Source organism: Dermacentor albipictus, chromosome 3 (assembly GCF_038994185.2).
Source record: "Dermacentor albipictus isolate Rhodes 1998 colony chromosome 3, USDA_Dalb.pri_finalv2, whole genome shotgun sequence".
NCBI lineage: Eukaryota > Metazoa > Arthropoda > Arachnida > Ixodida > Ixodidae > Dermacentor > Dermacentor albipictus.
In genome coordinates this window covers 170,508,370-170,528,620 of record NC_091823.1, presented here as the reverse complement: position 1 = coordinate 170,528,620, position 20,251 = coordinate 170,508,370, and the positions used below count along the sequence as shown (strand labels likewise).

General features: G+C 47.5%; 1 protein-coding gene across 4 annotated transcripts in view; it reads right to left on the bottom strand.

Annotated features, from left to right (window-relative positions):
• LOC135912025 (uncharacterized) overlaps nt 1-20,251 on the bottom strand; it is a 128,271-nt gene that overhangs the window by 60,067 nt on the left and 47,953 nt on the right. For 2 of the 4 annotated variants that reach the window (XM_065444411.2, XM_065444410.1), the window contains exons 3-5: nt 18,196-18,318; nt 6,569-6,658; nt 5,635-5,733 (exon numbers count right to left, since the gene is read on the bottom strand). In XM_065444411.2, coding sequence (XP_065300483.1) covers nt 5,635-5,733; nt 6,569-6,658; nt 18,196-18,318 — 312 coding nt within the window. The remainder of the gene's footprint in view (nt 1-5,634; nt 5,734-6,568; nt 6,659-18,195; nt 18,319-20,251) is intronic. The other 2 variants (XM_065444412.1, XM_065444413.1) reach the window with 2 other exon arrangements.

The window sequence follows — 20,251 nt, the reverse complement described above, 5'->3', positions numbered from 1 at the left end:
CAATTTATGCCCGTTCGCAAGGCCTGGCGGGGCACTGTTGAAGTCGAGGCGAGTCCGTCGAGTCAGCTTGCCGATGCTTAGGAAGCCGAGGCGTGTCGAGATGCGTCGAAGTAACGGATTAGAGCGTTTGAAAAGCATCGCCCACAGGAATGTTCTTAAAACTCGCAGATGAATGCTAGGAAATTAAGTAAAAGTTCCATAGTGTCAAGGTGTGTGGCATGAAAAGCAAGAAGGAAACATTGCTGTCAAAAGGCGGGCTAGTTGGATGCTAAGCGTTGCATTTATACCGGCAGCACAAAATTAACTCAAACGCGAGCTCAGATACAGAAGTTAAATAGATGGAACGAGCGCTGTGCGCATTTTCGTGTTTTTTTTTTATTTTTATTATTATTGCGCTGCCGGTATAAGTAAAAGCGCTGAGAAAAAAGGTCGAAATCAGGTATTGGAATCTAGTGAAGCAAAGCTTTCGTGATGTTTAATGAGGTGCTATAAATCTGCCTGCCCCCCATTGCAATATTCCTATGGCCGGCTTCTCCGCAGTGATAGCAGAGCGGGTGGTGGTCGGGGGCTCGCCGAATTTCCGTCTTCCTCGCGTAGGTGCGCTGGGCGACGGGTGGGCGTGCTGGCGGTGGCGGACGACGGAACTGCGGCGAGACAGGGCCCTGGCGCGGTCGCGGAGGGGGACCTTGACGGCGTGCGACGGCGGCGTAAGTCATCGCATCTGGCTGGGGCTGCGGTAATTGAGGTTGCACCTCAGGAACGCCAAGGGATGCTGAACCTCATCTTTCATGATGTCGGCGATCGAGGCCACTTAAGACTGCGACGAAGGCAAGACCTTGCGTCGTTGTTCGCGCACAATGGCCCTGATGGTCTCTTGAAGGTCGTCGGAACCCAGTCCTTGGATGGCGCTCTGCGGCGTGAGCACCTGTCGGTTATATTGCCGGGTGCGCATTTCCAGCGTTTTCTCGATCGTCGATGCCTTTGCAGAAAACTCAGCTATGGTCTACGGCGAGTTGCGAATCAGTCCGGCGAAAAGTTCTTGCTTGACGCCCCGCATAAGGAAGCGGACATTTTTCTCCTCCGACATTTCCGGGTGGGCGCGCCGGAAGAGATAGGCCATCTCCTCCGTGAAGATCGCTATGGTCTCATTGGGAAGCTGTACTCGGCTTTCCAGTAGCGCTTGGGAGCGCTCTTTACGCACGATGCTTGTGAATGTTTGCAGGAAACCGGTTCGGAACAGGTCCCACGTCGTTAAGGTTTCTCGATTATCGAACCACGTCCTAGCCGCATCTTCCATTGCAAAATAGACATGTTGCAGCTTGTCGTCGCTGTTCCAGCTGTTAAACGTAGCGACCCTCTCATACGTTTCCAGACAGCTTTCCAGGTCCTCAAATGTGGAACAGCGGAACGTCGGTGGCTCACTGGGCTGCTGCAGAACTATTGGGGCCGTTGGCGCTGCCATTGGGGCTGTCTTCTTGGTCGTCTCTGGAAGATCTTCTTGGACGATCTTTTTGGTCGTCTACGGTAGAAGTCCGTGTTCCGGGGGCAGCTGCTGCAGCCGGCGGCTTGCTCGATGTTCCGGGACGACGTTGGTGTTGTCTTTGCGGTACGGGCATGGATAACGGCTTGTCGGGGGCGTTCGGTACATGAACGTAAAGCACCTCCACCAGATGTCACGTGGTAATGACGTATAAAGAACACAGTAGCAATACTGTGGAAGACGAAGCTAATTTTTATTAGACGAACCTGGGCCCACAAAAACAGGCTACACCTAAAGAACAACGATAGCGCTGAGCACAGTCGGCGATCGTCAAAATCTGATCAGCGGGTCAAGTGCGTCGGCTTTTATAGTCGTCGAATGTTCCAGAGTAATCACTTGGACCCGCGTGTCTTCCACAATGTTCTACACTATTCGCGTCGCGCATACATGCAATCAGATTACACAAGGTTCGGTGACAGACAGCGGATAGAACCATCGATAACATTCCAGAAACTTCCTACGCATGCAAGTGTGTCCTGCGCTGTGCGATAACACTTGATAGGCGGTGAAACGTGGTCGCCCGATAAAGATAAAGTACACGTGTCAATACAACCCAATTTCCCAATTATACGCCCAATTTTCCCAGGTCTCGAAAGGTTCCTCACCCACTATCGCTGATCCGGTGATTGATCCGTCACAAGTCTGAGTCCTCTGCTTTTCATCAGCCGTATCTCCCGGCCTAGGCTGCCGCCGTGAGGACGTTACATTGTCAGTTTCCTCGTTTGAAGATGAGCTTTCACGTTTCCTTGAGAGGGCGCGTGACCGCGATCGCGTTAATGCCATGCAAGCGAGACTGGCAGAGAACGACCAGCCCTCCTTTTCTAAAAGCTGCTCCGATTTGTTGGAAAAAAAAGATATCAAAAGTGTTCGGGTAAACCTAGACTCATGGCTGTCTCCGTTTGCAATCTTCCATAAGCGCCCTCGAGGGTTGCCCTGGCAACTGGCAAGCACGCGCTCCGCTCTTCTGCGACTTGTATGATCCAGGCGCATTCATCTGTATAGTCTCCGGGAGAAACACAGGGTGGATGAGAAACTCCCTTGGTGGCTGCGGAATCACGAGGTGCCCTGCACATGTTCCCGTTTACCACGACCTCCTGCATATATGGCTCGTGCAGCCTCAGATTTTCGTCTTAATGGTTAATGCGGGCGAACGCTATTTGCTCTTCGCAATTTGAGGAAATATGGCCTTCCTGGTTGCAACGGAAGCAGATAATTGGTCTCCGGGCCTCGAACGCGCGCTCTACGTCTGCCCTAGCTTTAGCGGCTCCAGCCGACTGGGCTGTCTTTGCTAGCCCTTGCTTCGCCACCTCAGCCTTAGTCGATGCTCCTTTGCTGAATGCGTCACTACAAGATGATTTCTTATTCGGCAAAATTGGTTTGCGCGGGGAAATCCACTTTGCAGAATAGTCCTTTTTTCTCTAGCCTATCTTCCTGAATAGGTTTTTCTTGGAAGTTTCGGCGCGTGTAATATTATTCCGCGAGCTGCGCTGCCTTCTCAAGGTCCTGGGAGCCTGTCCTGCAGCCAAAGTCTAACTTCTTCTGGGAGAACTCGGTAAAACTGCTCCAGTGGTATGCATTCAAGCAAATCGTCATGGTTGCCATACACTTCTGTACTTTTGAGCCACTCTTTTAAGTTAGACTTTAACTCGTACACGAACTCAGTGTGCGACTCGCTGCCCCTTTTTGCCTGTCTAAACAGCTGTCGAAATGCCTCGGTAGAGAGGCGGTATTCGCGAAGAAGCGCGGCTTTTACCTCTCCATAGTTCTCGTAGTCTTCTTTGGACAAGCGCGCAAGAACATCCGCGGCCTCTCCTAGGACAACTGAAAGAAGTTTTTGAGACCAAAGGCTTTCGTCCAGCCCTATTTTTTCACACGTACGTTCGATATTCACGAGAGAAAGTGTGATATCACCGCCTGTCCTGTACGGTAGCATCAGGTCCTCTATTCTCAGCTTAGGCGTATCGTCTCCACCGGAAAGGGGACTTGAACGCGCCGAGCTGATTCGAATTTGCTCTATTTTCACTTCTCTCAATTTAGGAGCATAATCTCGCCCTGCACGCCTTTCTTTCTCCTCTGCCTCATCATGCATTTTTCTCTCATCTGCCTTCTCGCGCCTTTTCTGTTCCTCTTGGCGCATTCTTCTCTCGCGTCTCCTCTCAAAAATTTATCCCCAAACCTCTTCGACTTCTTCTCAGTTACTTCTTGTGCCCTCATAATGTCCAGAATGGCTTTCTTTCGCCTTCCCAGGGCAACTAAAATGCCCATCTCCTGACAAACATCAAGAAGGTCCTGTACCCTGAGCTTCTCCATCGCGATCTGACGGCCCATCTCTGGTTTTGCCTCTCAATTAGCTTTGCTTCCGAAGCCGGAAAATTATGCAAGGCCTGGAGTGAATTAAGACAAAACCACTACAACCCTTTCAGAATACTGGAGCAATGGTCCTTAGCATTTACGTGTGCGACAAAGTCTGGCGGTGCGAAAGGCAAACGTCAGGCACTCACTCCTCCAAAGTAGCTGACGCGGGTGGTCCTCGTGGCTGCCGTTGAGCGGTGTAGTAGGCGTTATCTGGCCTCCAATCCCACAGCTTCCCATCCACTGTTGTGACTTCAGGGTGGAGGACGAAAGGCGGACTCTTTCCGCAGACGAATAAGATACAATATTTACAGATAGTGTATGATAGCGTACAGGTAGCAGTAAGAGCACATCAGACCGACTGGGTGTCTGCAGGCGACTCTCTCTTCTCACAATGGGCCGGTTCTCCCTTAAATCCTTTTGGCGACTCCTCGTCGGCAGGAACCAGGCGGGGCAGGGTGATGATGTCGCCCGCGTCAAATTCTTGATTCGTCGTGGAGATGGCTGGACGCTTCTTGAAGTCGCCTCCTGGGTCGAATTCTTGATTCGTCGCGGAGAAGTGGGAGCTCCCGTCGCCTCACTGATATGCACGTGGCGCAAGTAGTACGGCAGCTCCCGTCGCCTCGATGATAGGCACGTGGTATGGCACAATATCGGCCCCATTCCCGCCTCTGCTCTCGGCGTCATTCCTGGTACATTCGCTGTTTCTCGGGCGTGCGAACCTCTCGCGGCCGCTCCATGGCAACATCGAAGTGAAAATGAGCCTCTGTCCTCCTATATATCCACTCCGTCACAGACTGGTGGTATCAGACACAGGTGGCCGCTATAAACGCGCTTTTGTGCGAGAGCGCTCTCTGTCCTTTTGGGGTTACACGTTGGAGCCAACTACGCCACAGACACGTCGTTTCAGACAGAGAGACAGAGAGAGTGAACTTTAATGAGCACCAGCAGTTTAGTCGGCTGGGCCTAGGCCTCCCACGATGGAACGTCCAGGTCTTGCCTCTTTGCCACTTCGTAGACCTGGTGGGTCACCCAGAGCTGGCCGTCGAGATAGGAACTGCGCAGGGCGGCGTTCCATCTCGACGAGAGGGTCACGGGATTAAGGTCTGGGCATTGATGTTTGCACTCCCATAGCACGTGGCTGAGTGTTGCTGATTGAGTTTTACAGATCTTGCACGTCTGCCTCGGGTAGATGTCAGGGTATACGATGTGACAGCGTGTGAGGAAGGCAAAAACATAAATTATGCGGTTTTACGTGCTATATGACATGACGGCGTGTGAGGGAGAAAAAAATTAAATTATGGGGTTTATGTGCCATAACCACGATCTGATTATGAGGAACGCCGCAGTGGGAGACTCCAGAAATTTCGACTACCTGGCATTCTTTAACGTGAACCTAAATCTAAGTGCACGGGTGTTTTCACATTTCGCCCCCATTGAAACGCGGATGCCGTGGACGGTATTTGTTTCAGACGCAGGTGGTCGCTAAAACCGCACTTCGATGCGAAAGAAACGGACGTTCTCCTTCCCTTTTCGTTTTATTTTCGCGTCCTCACTCTCGGTTTTGCGCTCATGAGCTCGCCTTGTGGAAGAGGGGCTTCTGCTTGCTAACAAAGGGTTTGCCCTAGTCAAAGACAGCTTCGCTGTAAAAAAAGGAGGCGAAAATGACGTTGCGAAATGTTGAAGCATTATATAGAGCATCCGGCATACGCATTCCAAAGCTACGCTCAGTGCGCGCGTACCGTCCTCGATGTGGCTACCGACGGTGCCCCGGGGCGCTCCATGTACCGGCTGTCGCACGCTGGCCCTGTGTCCACAGGACCCGCTTGACGGATCTGCTGCTGCAATGGAGGAACACAATGCCCACTGTGTTACACAAACCAGCTGACGAATCTGAAGGAACGAAGAAAATTGCTTGGGACAGGGCTGGCTGTTCGTAACGTGAAGGCGACCGTCGCTGTGGTGCACCAATAAGCTAGTGCGGGAAAGCCGCGCTGAAACGGTAGCGTGAACGCAAAGCTAGGCGGACGACAGAGAGTATGGCTGTGAAGTGGAGCTTGTATCGTATGTGTTGCCGCCCTTGCTTTGTGCCGTATGTTTAACTGTCATTACACTGCCTAACTTGAACCAATTAGCCCAACTCGAGCAGCACTTAGGGTGAGCGAATTATTGACCAGTGAGTGAGTAAGATTGGAGTTAGCTTGGAGTGAGCTTGTGAAATAAAGGCGCCATGCACTTTAGTTTTTTGGTGTTAAGTGCTTTGGCATCCAGTGTGCCATCGATGTCTACACCAGCAGCGCGCATGAAGACGTCTCCCTAGAAAGCAGCGTAAACAGGATCGCGTTCGAGTGCAATAAGTTCATTCGATCACTAGGATCCGAATTTTGCTGTGTGCCTTGTTCCCACCACGCAAGACTAAGTTCGATCGAAGTAAGCTTCGACATCGGTGGGCAGGCGCCACCCGGCAAATATAAGTTTCGCGGTTCGTTGGGAGCAGATACATGGATTAGCTTTAATGTAAGTATAGTATATCTAAACCACGCGGTTCACTCGCTGGTTCTCCAGTACAGCCACAAGACTTTCGAAAGTTATGTCATCACGTACGCACTGCGTACAGCTCTACACACTTGTTGATCACCGTTCGGTTAATCGACATGAGTAGAGAAGAGCACTCACCCTGCTTTTCGAAGCTCGCTGCGGCTCAGCGGAAGGAGAGTACTCTTCATAAGGCGAGTACTGCTGCTCATAGCCACTGAAGCGGGGTCCCTATTCAAGGCAAAAATAAAATTCATTTCTCTAGTATCTCTGCACAGGTGGGCCACTGTTCCGCCATTGTTCCTCCATGTTGGCGTTTTCAGCCAATTAGGGAAGCCGTAGCAGCACTACAGTTCAATCGGAGCGGACATCGTGGCGAATTCAGCAGCTTACTGTAATTAGCACACTGAATAGTACATCATCATCATCAGCCTGTTTTATATCCACTGCAGAATGAAGGCCTCTCCCTACAATCTCCAATTACTCCTGTCCAGCGTCAATCGATTCCAAATAGCACCCGCAAATTTCCTAATTTCGTCACACCACCTGGTCTTCTAGCGTACTCTACTGCGCTTCCCTTCTCTTGACAACCATTCTGTCACCCCACGGTTATCCAACGGTTATCTATTCTGCGCATTATATGACCTGCCCAGCGCCATTTTTTCTCTTCATGTCAATTGTAATATCGTCTATACCCGTTTGCTCTCTGATCCAAACAGCTCTCTTTCTGTCTCTTAAAGTTATGCCTATAGCATTCTTCGTTCCACCGTTCTTTGCGTTGTCCTTATTTGTTTTCAAGCTTCTTTGTCACGCTGCAAGTCTCTGCCCCATATGTCAGCACTGGTAAAATGCACTGATTTTATGCCTTCCTTTTCAATGATAACGGCAAGCTTCAATTCAGGAGCTCACGATGTCTACCGTATACAATCCAACCCATTTTTATTCTTATGTGAATTTCCTTCTCATGGTAAGGGTTCCTTGTGATCAGTTGACCTAGGTAAACGTACTCCTTCACAAACTCTAGAGGCTGACTGACGATCCTGAACCCTTGTTCTCTTGCATGGTTATTCATCAATATCTTTGTCTTCTGCATATTAATCTTCAACCCCACTCTTACACTCTCCCTGTTAAGGTCCTCGATCATTTGTTGTAACTCGTCTGCAGTGTTGCTGAATAGGACAATGTCATCGGCAAACCGAAGGTTGCTGAGATATTCACCGTCGATCCTTACTCCTAAACTTTCCCAGTTTAATAGCGTGAATACTTCTTCCGAACACGCAGTGAACAGCATTGGAGAGAATGTGCCTCCTTGTCTGACGCCTTTATTTATGGGTATCTTCCTACTTTTCCTGAGCAGAATTAAGGTGGCTGTGGAATCCCTGTAGATATCTTCCAGGGTATTTACGCAAGCGGTCTGTACTCCTTAGTTACGCAATGCCTCTATGACTGCTGGTATCTCTACTGAATCAAATGCTTCTTCATAATCTATGAAAGCCATACAGAGAGGCTTATTGTACTTTGCGGATTTCTCAATAACCTTATTAATCACATGGATGTGATCTATTGTAGAGTATCCCTTCCTGAAGCCAGCCTGTTCCCTTGGTTGACTAATGTACAGTGCTGCCCTTATTCTATTCGAGATTACTTTAATAAATATATTATATAATACTGAGAGTAAGCTAATGGCCGTGTAATTTTTCAGTTCTTTAACGTTTCCCTTTTTGTGGATTAGTATAATGTTTGCATTCTTCCAATTTCATAGAACCATTGCAGTCCATAGACACTTCGTATAGAGAGGCGCCAGTTTTCCTAGCTTATGTCTCCTCCTTCTTTAATTAAATCGACTGTTATTCCATCTTCTCCTGCAGCTTTTCCCTGTTTCATGTCTTGCAAGGCCCTTCTGACCTCGTCTCTCAATATAGGAGAAGTTTCTGTTCATTATTGTGTCGAATGGAGTACTCTAGAGTCCTTTAGGTACGGTACAGGTCGGTATATAATTCTTCCGCTGCTTTTGTTACACCTTCGAGATTGCTGCTGATATTACCCTGCTTAGCCTTCAGTTCATGCATCTTGGTTTGTCCTATGCCAAGTTTCCTCCTCGCTGATTTCAGGCTGTGTTCATTTCTACGGCTTCGTGAGTCTTTTTCACGTTATAATTTAGAATATCACTTATTTTCTCCTTGTTGATCAGTTATGACAGTTCCACGAATTCTATCTTATCTCTGCAGTTGAACACTTTGATTCTTTGTCGTCTCTTGTTAGGTCCTTTGTTACTTGGGAGAGCTTGCCTGCTGATTGCCTTGGTGCCTTGCCTCCCACTTCAATTACTGCCTCTGAAGCCAGCCTTGTTACGGTTTCAGTCATTACCTCTATGTCATCATCATCATCTCTCTGTTCTAAGGCTGCATATTTGTTTGAAAGTACCAGCCTCAATTTGTCTGCTTATACCCTTACTGCCTCTAAGTTGATCTGTTTCTTATTGACCAATTTTACTCTTTCTCTGTTCAAATTGAGGTGAAACCTAGCCCTCACTAACCTATGGTCACTGCACTTTACCCTGCCTATTATTTCTACATTCTGCACTATGCTGTGATCGGCCGAAAGTATGAAAGCAATTTCATTTCTTGTTTCACCATTAGAGCTTTTCCAGGTCAACTTTCTGTTACTACGTTTTCTGAAGAGGTGTTCATTATTCTCAGCTTATTCCTTTCTGCGAATTCTACCAGCATCTCTCCTCTAGCGTTTCTAGAATCGACGCTGTAGTTGCCAATTGCCTGTTCACTCGCCTGATTTTTCCCACTTTTGCATCAAAGTCACCCATTGATACTGTATATCGAGTTCGCACTTTTCACATCGCTAATTCAACGCCTTCACAAAACTGATCTACTTCCTCATCGTCGTGACTAGATGTTGGAGCGTACGATTGTACTACCTTTAATGTATACCTCTTATTAAATTTGATTACGACTTCTGCTACCCTCTCATTAATGCTTTGTTACTGTGTTGCCCACCCTACATGCCGCATATTTGCTGGTAAGCTTCCTAGTTCTTTTCCTCCACTGTGAATCAGTTTTTCCTGTACAAATACCTCAACACTCTCCCAGCCCGTTTACTTTCTTCGTTATTCCTCAGTCGTGCTTCATAATTAATGTTACGGTGAGCTTCCCTCATTTCAAAACTTGTCCAGCCCATATCACCCTGCACCGCTTCATTTGTAGTCTTCCCGTGACTGCCCAATGCGAGGCGTACCACTGACCTTTGGTTGCCATCGAGTCCTTATTGCACACCTGATTTCAAGCAAACAACTGCATTTCTAAATGTAATTCTTCGAACCATTGCACATTTCCACATACCCCGGAGCACCTCGTACCTATTGTCTCCCCATAGCGCTCTGTGTTTCATTATGACTGCATTTCTATCCCCCTTTCCTGTTATTGTTTTTTCCGGTGTTTCCATATATCTATTGCCTTCATTTATTCATATACGAAGGTATTTATATTCTTTTACCCGAGGTATTTGCTGGCCCTGTAATGCCACTGTCTGTTCACTGTTTTTATTGATTACCATAACACCTGATTATTTAATGCTGAATTTCAAACCTAAATTCTCGCATTCCTGTCCACAGACATTAGCCAGACATTGCAAATCACTTTGCTTCTTGCTGCTCTACTGCTGTACGCGCATGTTTATATGAGAGATTGGAACCGATATTACTTACTTCTAGCGCCATCTCCTACCTCACCATGTACATCATAAACAGCAGTGGGGATAAAAGGCACTCCTGCCTTAGTCTTCTTTTGATATCAACTTTCTCCTCGCTCCTCGTCGCTTGCCATTCAGCGCAAACAGTATTTTCTAGGTAAATCTCTCTACAAAGCTGTATACAATCGTTACCTAAGCCTTCCCCTTCCAGGATATCCCACAATATGTTGCGGTCCACGTTGTCGTAGGCTCCTGTAATGTCTAAAAAGGCCACATATAACGGTCTGTTTTGTACTCTGGATATTTCAATAGATTGACTAAGAACAAACAAATTATCATCCAAACGCCTACCTATTCTAAAGCCATTCTAAAGTTCTCCCAAAATGCCACTATCGTCTGCCCATGCTTGCAGCTCTAATTTAATGGCCTGCATTGCTAACCTGTATATTGTCGATGTAATGGTCAACGGTCTATACGAGTGAATTCTATCTTTCTCCCCCTTACCGTTATAAATTAAATTGATTCTTGTTTGTCGCCAACTGTCTGGTATTCGTCTATCTTTTAAAGTTTTTTCTATTGCTTTCACCAGAGTTTCCTTACTTTTTGGTCCTAGTTCATTATTAAGCCTAACGGAACTTCGTCTAGCCCTGTGGCTGTGCGCTTAGGGATTTTCTCTTCCACTTTCTTCCAGTTGAAGTTTGTCAGCACCAGCTCCTTTTCCACCTGGTTCTCATTCAAGCTCTTTTTTCTTCAAATAAAACCTCGTCATTGCCTTGGGAACATTCGGCTGTTATTTATCGGATGTACTTTAATGCCGCTTCTCCTTCCAGTCTGCTATCATCTTCGCCTAGGATATGTTATTCTATTGTTGTTGACTTCCGGGATAATAATTTTATGTGGTTTCAAAATAGTCTAGTGCGGCATTCTTTTTCTCACGCATTTCCGACAATCAACGTTCAATTTCACCTTATAGCTTTGCTTGAATGAGTATTTGAACCAATGATTTTTTTCTCCTGGTATATTTCCCATTTACTGGCTACTTCATCCTGCAGCAACTGCGCTTTTCTTGCCTGCCTGTGCTCTCGGGATGCTTTGCATCGTTCGGCGATCGCTTCCCTTACTTGCCTGTTCCACCAGATTTTCGGATTCTTTTTTTCCTTTTCAACAAATATGTCGTTTCTATTTCCGTATTTCTGTCATTATTGTACTTAGAGTCTCACTATATTCTCACTCTTTACTTGGCCATTTGCCAAGTTCTCCCTCGACTCTTGTGACTATATTTTTTCTTTGTTCAGTGTTGAAATTTGGACTGGCCATTTTGCATTCCTTGCTTTCATTCCCAACTACTTATCCAATTTTCAAAATGATATTTTTATGGTCCCTCCCTATGCTGCTATACCCTTCCTCGTCAATGACCATTTCTCTCAACTTAACATGAATTCCTTCTGTCATCAGACAGTAATCAATGGTAGATTGCCGGTTTCCCACTTCCCACGCGCTCTGCCCTTCAAACTTAGGCCCTGTATTCACCTTACAAATGGACGGACGGACGGACGGACGGACGGACGGACGGACGGACGGACGGACGGACGGACGGACGGACGGACGGACGGACGGACGGACGGACGGATGGATGGATGGACGGACGGATGGATGGATGGATGGATGGATGGATGGATGGATGGATGGATGGATGGATGGATGGATGGATGGATGGATGGATGGATGGATGGATGGATGGATGGATGGGTGGGTGGGTGGGTGGATGGATAGATGTGAGCATTCCGTTTGGAACGCGGCGGTGGGTTGCGCCACCAAGCTCTTCTTATTATATTGGCTAATGTCTAAATGTATTAAAGGATACAAAAAAGAAAAGGAAACAAAATCCACGATGAATTTCCATAATCAACGTTTCTGAACCCCTATCGAGAACTTTGTTTTTTACATCTTTGTCGTTTCCCTACTTGTCGTCCACGGCCAATCACCTCTTACTAATCTCTGTTGCGGACAAGTTTACTTTCCCCTGCTCACGTTGAACCCGAGGGCTTGAAAGATGCCAGTGTTGCCTAAATCAACTGCTGCGCAGATACCTTCAAATTCTAATAAAACATGCCATGACATCTCGAAACCTTCGAGATGTCAGCGCCACCTATCGGTGAAATCGGAAGATAGCCGCGACTACGACATATGGCCTGTGACATTGGAAGATCTTGCAGGCCAACTAAAACTAATAAACATGCGCTGCTTAGAGTACGCTATTGGGGGCGAGCTCCACCACTGGAAAAGCTAGCGCCACCGTTGGCGTGACGTGGTATGAGGGATCACGCGGACACAGCGGCCGCGTAGGCTGCTTTGGAAGCTCCGAAGCGAGCTGACAACGAAAGTTTAAAGTCCCACTTGCGCCGTGGTTCTGATTAAGTGGTGAGCTGACGTACAACTATGTACGAAACTTCTTAACGGATCATCTTCATCATCATCATCATCATCAGCCTAGTTACGCCCACTGCAGGGCAAAGGCCTCTCCCATACTTCTCCAACTACCCTGGTCATGTACTAATTGTGGCCATGTTGTCCCTGCAAACGTCTTAATGTCATCCGCCCACCTAACTTTCTGGCGCCCCCTGCTACGCTTCCCTTCCCTTGGAATCCAGTCCGTAACCCTTAATGACCATCGGTTATCTCCCCTCCTCATCACATGTCCAGCCCATGTCCATTTCTTTTTCTTTATTTCAACTAAGATGTCATTTACCCGCGTTTGTTGCCTCACCCAATCTGCTATTTTCTTATCCCTTAACGTTACACCGATCATTCTTCTTTCCATAGCTCGTTGCGTCGTCCTCAATTTCAGCAGAACCCTTTTCGTAAGCCTCCAGGTTTCTGCCCCATATGTGAGTACTGGTAACACACAGCTGTTATACACTTTCCTTCTGAGGGATAGTGGCAACCTGCTGTTCATGATTTGAGAATGCCTGCCAAACGCACCCCAGCCCATTCTTATTCTTCTTATTATTTCAGTCTCATGATCCGGATCCCTGGTCACTACCTGCCCTAAGTAGATGTATTCCCTTACCACTTCCAGTGCCTCGCTACCTATCGTAAACTGCTGTTCTCTTCCGAGACTGTTAAACATTACTTTAGTTTTCTGCAGATTAATTTTCAGACCCACCCTTCTGCTTTGCCTCTCCAGGTCAGTGAGCATGCATTGCAATTGGTCTCCTGAGTTACTAAGCAAGGCAATATCATCAGCGAATCGCAAGTTGCTAAGGTATTCTCCATCAACTTTTATCCCCCATTCTTCCCACTCCAGGTCTCTGAATACCTCCTGTAAACATGCGGTGAACAGCATTGGAGAGATCGTATCTCCCTGTCTGACGCCTTTCTTTATTGGGATTTTGTTGCTTTCTCTGTGGAGGACTACGGTGGCTGTCGAGCTGCTATAGATATCTTCCAGTATTTTTACATATGGCTCATCTACACCCTGATTCCGTAATGCCTCCATGACTGCTGAGGTTTCGACTGAATCAAACGCTTTCTCGTAATCAATGAAAGCTATATATAAGGGTTGGTTATATTCTGCACATTTTTCTATCACCTGATTGATAGTGTGAATATGGTCTATTGTTGAGTAGCCTTTACGGAATCCTGCCTGGTCCTTTGGTTGACAGAAGTCTAAGGTGTTCCTGATTCTATTTGCGATTACCTTAGTAAATACTTTGTAGGTGACGGACAGTAAGCTGATCGGTCTATAATTTTTCAAGTCTTTGGCGTCCCCTTTCTTATGGATTAGGATTATGTTAGCGTTCTTCCAAGATTCCGGTACGCTCGAGGTTATGAGGCATTGCGTATACAGGGTGGCCAGTTTCTCTAGAACAATCTGACCACCATCCTTCAACAAATCTGCTGTTACCTGATCCTCCCCAGCTGCCTTCCCCCTTTGCATAGCTCCTAAGGCTTTCTTTACTTCTTCTGGCGTTACCTGCGGGATTTCGAATTCCTCTAGGCTATTTTCTCTTCCACGATCGTCGTGGGTGCCACTGGTACTATATAAATCTCTGTAGAACTCCTCAGCCACTTGAACTATCTCATCCATATTAGTAACGATATTGCCGGCTTTGTCTCTCAACGCACACATCTGATTCTTGCCTATTCCTAGTTTCTTCTTCACTGTTTTTAGGCTTCGTCCGTTCCTGAGAGCCTGTTCAATTCTATCCGTATTATAGTTCCTGATGTCCGCTGTCTTACGCTTGTTGATTAACTTAGAAAGTTCTGCCAGTTCTATTCTAGCTGTAGGTTTAGAGGCTTTCATACATTGGCGTTTCTTGATCAGATCTTTTGACTCCTGCGATAGCTTACTGGTTTCCTGTCTAACGGCGTTACCACCGACTTCTATTGCGCACTCCTTAATGATGCCCATGAGATTGTCGTTCATTGCTTCAACACTAAGGTCCTCTTCCTGAGTTAAAGCCGAATACCTGTTCTGTAGCTTGATGCGGAATTCCTCTAGTTGCCCTCTTACTGCTAACTCGTTGATTGGCTTCTTGTGTACCAGTTTCTTCCGTTGCCTCCTCAAGTCTAGGCTAATTCGAGTTCTTACTATCCTATGGTCACTGCAGCGTACCTTGCCGAGCACGTCTACATCTTGTATGATGCCAGGGTTCGCGCAGAGTATGAAGTCAATTTCATTTCTAGTCTCACCATTCGGGCTTCTCCACGTCCACTTTCGACTAACCCGCTTGCGGAAAAAGGTATTCATTATCCGCATATTATTCTGTTCTGCAAACTCTACTAATAACTCTCATCTGCTATTCCTAGAGCCTATGCCATATTCCCCCACTGACTTGTCTCCAGCCTGCTTCTTGCCTACCCTGGCATTGAAGTCGCCCATCAGTATAGTGTTTTTTTGTTTTGACTTTACCCATCGCCAATTCCACGTCTTCATAAAAGCTTTCGACTTCCTGGTCATCATGACTGCATGTAGGGGCATAGACTTGTACCACCTTCAATTTGTACCTCTTATTAAGTTTCACAACAAGACCTGCCACACTCTCGTTAATTCTATAGAATTCCTGTATGTTACCAGCTATTTCCTTATTAATCAGGAATCCGACTCCTAGTTCTCGTCTCTCAGCTAAGCCCCGGTAGCACAGTACGTGCCCGCTTTTTAACACTGTATATGTTTCTTTTGTCCTCCTAACCTCACTGAGCCCTATTATATCCCATTTACTACCCTCTAATTCCTCCAATAACACTGCTAGACTCGCCTCACTAGATAACGTTCTAACGTTAAACGTTGCCAGGTTCAGATTCCAATGGCGGCCTGTCCGGATAGAGAGGCAAAAATCACGGTAGGAGATCTGACGTCCGAGAAAGCGCCTATTGTCAGTGCACGTACACCGCAGGGATCGGTTATATCGCCTATGCTCTTTAACCTTGCTCTGATTGGTCTTCCTAGCAAATTACAAAGAATCTAAGGACTTAACCACACAATCTATGCAGACGACATCACGCTATGGATAAATGATGGGAGTGATGGATCGATTGAACAGAGACTACAAGAAGCTGTTTAAACAGTCGAGAAATACCTAGAAGACACCGGTCTAACATGCTCAGCCGAAAAATCTCAATTGTTGCTGTACATACGAACGCTAAAGGGGAGACCTTCCAAGAACTCCAACAGACAAACCTACAAAGACATACAACTCATGATGCAAGATGGACAACCCATACCCAAAGTCGAGGAGATAAGGGTGTTGGGAATGATCATAGAAGCCAAAGGCACCAACGGAGAAAGTATTCGCAAAATCGAAGCCAAAGTTTCTCAGAAGATGCGATTGATCAAGAGAATCGCCAACAGGCACGATGGAATGAAAGAAGCAAGCGTTATGAGAATCATCGAGACGTTCGTGATAAGTCAGATCACTTATGTGGCAGCATACCACAGATGGGGCGCCGCAGAAAAGAAGCTAGATGGCCTGATTAGGAAGATATATAAACAAGCGATTGGGCTCATGCTAAGAACGAGCACGGCGAAACTCCTAGGGCTGGGACTGCACAACACGCTAGACAAGCTAATAGAAGCGCAACGTATAGCGCAATACGAACGCCTCTCCAAGACGTCGGCGGGCAGACACATCCTAGATAAACTAGGGATCCGTTACGCTACACAACACGGAGACAAACGGGACATACCCAAATAAATAAGGGCCAAACTCACGGTACCCCCCTTACCCAATAATATGCATCCTGTGCAACACTAGGACAGGAGAAAAAGCAGGGCAATGAAAATGGCGACGAACTACGGAAGCAATCAGGACGCGGTCTTTGTAGACACTGCACGTTACAAACACAAACGCAGCTTTGTCGCATCAGTACTTAACCACAACAGACGATGCTGCACAAGCTTGACTATAAACACGACACGCATCGAAACGGCGGAGGAAGCGGCTATAGCATTAGCCATAGACCAAACCAACGCATACTATATAATCAGCGATTCCCAGACGGCAGTACGCAACTTCGTGAACGGCCGGATCTCAGCTGAAGCTCTAAACATACTCCATTAAAGGCAGACCAACAAGGGAAGACACGTGCGTCCAAATCCTATGGATACCAGCCCACACCACCGACTCAACGGGAGAGGACAACCCTAACACGGCGGCACACAACGTAGCTCGAGGACTCACTTTCCAAGCTGCGACGAACGTAGACCCCTCGATAGGGCCCTGCGAAGTATGGGAATGGGAAGACAGATTGACCAGGTTCAGCGACATCACCAACCACTACAAGATGCAAAGATGAACTGATCCTCCACCTCATCCACAACTCAGTAGATCGCAAGCTGTCCAGTGGCGACAACTACAAACCAAATCATACAAGAGTCCGATACTAATGCACGCTATATATCTAGACATATACACAGCAGATAGATGCAGAATGTGTGGCACCAGAGCCGCGCTAGAACACATGCTATGGGAACGCCAGCAACTAATACAGGACAATGCGAGCGCAGCCTCAATCGACAGCCTCCGCGTGCGATGGCAGGCCGCGCTGCTCAGCTCGAACCTGGAAGACCAGCTCTGGGCAGTCCAGTGGACCAAGGCAGCCGCCCAGAGGCAAGAACTCTTGGCCATAACCTCGGCGAGTGCCCCAGCCCACTAACTCGCCGGACGCGAATCGTTGTGATTCGAAATAAAGTTTTCTCACTCACTCATTGTCGTTTCTGAGCGAAGTGGTGGTGCATTCTCTGACGTCACAAACACAGGGCGGCCAGTAAGATGTCATACATTCGTGGGCATAAATCAGGAACACGCAACCAATCTTTAAAATTCATTTTCAGAGAAACTAAGTCCCTTGTAGTCACATCGTTTGGCACAAACAATCGAAGTGAAAAAAAAAAGGGAACGGATATTCAAAATTTTATTGAGGTGAGTGGACATGGAAAAATCGCCTGAGTTGCCCTTTAAGCGCCCAAGTCTCGCGCGTGTCGCTTTCAGTTAAACGTGGCTTGCAGCGGCACTGGATATCTCCGTGTTATCCTTCTGAATTAGTTAATCATGGATGGTTCGGCATATACATTTTTTGCCAGGCAAGAGATGACAGGGGACGAAATAAATTGCCGTCGTGCGAACAACGCCCACCTCCAATGTGCTTGGCATTTTTTTTAATCAATACCCCTTCGCCGTTCCTCATTAGAAAGTTAGGCTCTTTACAGTGCACCACAACATTTGGCGTTACCAGCCGCCGCAGTATACCTCACTGGCTGTGGAGTTGCACTGCTGAGCACAAAGTCGCGGGCCCGAACGCCGGCGCATTTCTATTCTACGAGTCTCGAATGCAAAAAACGTGCAGTGGACGCACGTTAAAGAATCCCTAGTGGCCCAAAATAATCCAGAGTCCACCACTATATATAATGGTGTGAAATATTTACGGCACACCTCATATTTCCGTTGTAGTTTGGGCACGTGAAACTGCATATCTTTCTTTTTTACTTTCCGATACTCCACTGCGGGCCCGCACCTTCACAACGGGACACTCGTGATACGCGCTTTGTGCGCTCGTGAACCTACCGGTTTGTAACCCCTGGGAGCGGCGCTGCGTTGTGGTGTCGGCTGCCAGTAGATCTGGCCGTCGGCCGCCATGAAGCACTGACCGCTGGGCCGGTGATCCTCACCGCTCACGGCGCTCGCCCTCTGCGTGTGCAGAGAAAAAAAAAACATTATGCAGATCCCACGCACTGTGGGAACCGATGTAAGCGAAGCTTTCTGCGCTAGTTGCTTTGATTGACGGTAGTTAGAGGTGATGTTGACGGCGAAAGCTTAATTTCTACAACGTTTAGTTTAAGACGTGAGGGGTGAGTTGATGTTAAACGTTACCTTGCGTGCACCACTGCTGTTTGACTGCGTAGTAGACATAACACACAGGGAGAGGTGTTTGCTTGAGGTGTCTTGTGCGCCACATTTCATAAGAAGGTTGAGCATTGTCATTGCCTCACATGGCACATCGCATCTTGGCAGAAGCATTAAACATGAATTGGATTATGGGGCGCTGTACGGGCCAAAAGCACAATCGGATTATGAGGCAGGCCGTACTGGTGGACTCCGTATTAATTTTGACACCGTGATGTTCTTTAACGTGTACGAAAATCTAAGTGCACGTGCGTTTCCTCCTTTGCCCCCGTCGAAATGCGGCTGCCGCGATTGGGATCAAATCCACGCCTTCTAGTAATCACACAGCCGCAAAGCTATCGCGGCGAGCACAGAAGTGTTGGCTTGACGGTGGATCGCTTCCGTGGTGTTGCCTGGACCCCGTGGTGCGTTTTAATTAATACGGCTCTGCTTCTGCACGCCCTTCGTAATTGGTCCACTTGACATATTTGCATGGTGTTTATTTTTCAGAAATAGCAGGAACGTACTGTGCCGTACCTTGCAGTTAAGTTTGTCCAGTTTCCCCGCAGGCACGGTCGTGTAGTAGTAGCGTTTCCTTGCCTCTCACGTCACCTCCACCCCCTTTTATGGGAACTGCCTATTCTCCCCACTCCTCTCTACACTTCTACCTCTGGACTCACACGTTAGTAGAAAGGGAAGCGCTGCAGTTTCTACAATGCTTTTGAGGGCGGTCATGGATAATTACAGCTGTCAATACGCTAATGTGGCGACACCCAGGGAGCTCCAGAGGGCATTGGCCACATTCGACGTGGTGGGATCCAAGCAAGTTTTTTGCATCACCTTTCCTCTGTGACTCGCTTTCGTCATGTATACAAAGGCTCTGAATCACTTGCCGACGCGGTGTACCAGACAGCAGCAGCAGTGGGAAAGTCGAAGGAAGAGGCAAAGAAAGCTTCGCTTTAAAACGCCACGGAAACGCAGCTGCTGCTTCTGCAGGCATTCACTCCAACGCGAGGGACAACGCCGCCTAAATTGATCGCGTTTATGTTAACTGTGAGCGTCAAATCGCGGATAGCGCGTGGTCCCACAGCTGCAGGTGGTCTCACTAAAAGCGTCGCATTTGTCAAGCGTGCTTAACTCATATAGTATCAAACAAATAAGCTTTGTTTTCTAAGTGAAAGCGGCTGAGAAGTGCGACCGCTGTCTGTTCACGAACAACGCAGAATTCGGGGCTCTGGTGCATCTGTGGAGTAACCATAGTATGAGATCAAGTGATCTCGGGCATCTCTGATGTCAGTGCGTTCTAAAAGTCGGCTTCAGAGCGGATGGTATCGCTAAGTTACGCTATTCTGTCTCGAGTGACGGCACTTGGCGGTTTTGGATTCCTACCTAGACATTTTCTTTTTATGGCAAGAACTAATGAAATCAAAGTTTAGGGACACCAAAGAAGTTCGGTCAATTCGGCTGACAAAAAAAGTGTAATTATCGGGTTTTACGTGCCAAACCATGATATGATTATGATGCACGCTGTAGTGGGGGACTTCGGATTTTTTTCGACCACCTGGGATTCTTTACCGTGCACCCAGTGCACGATACACAGATGTCCTTGCATTTCGCCTTCATCGAAATGCGGCCGGCACGGCGGGATTTGACCCCACGACCTCGGGCTTAGCAGCGCCACACGAAATCCACAATGCCATCACAGCGGGCGACGGCTCCCATCATTAGGTGCTTCGCT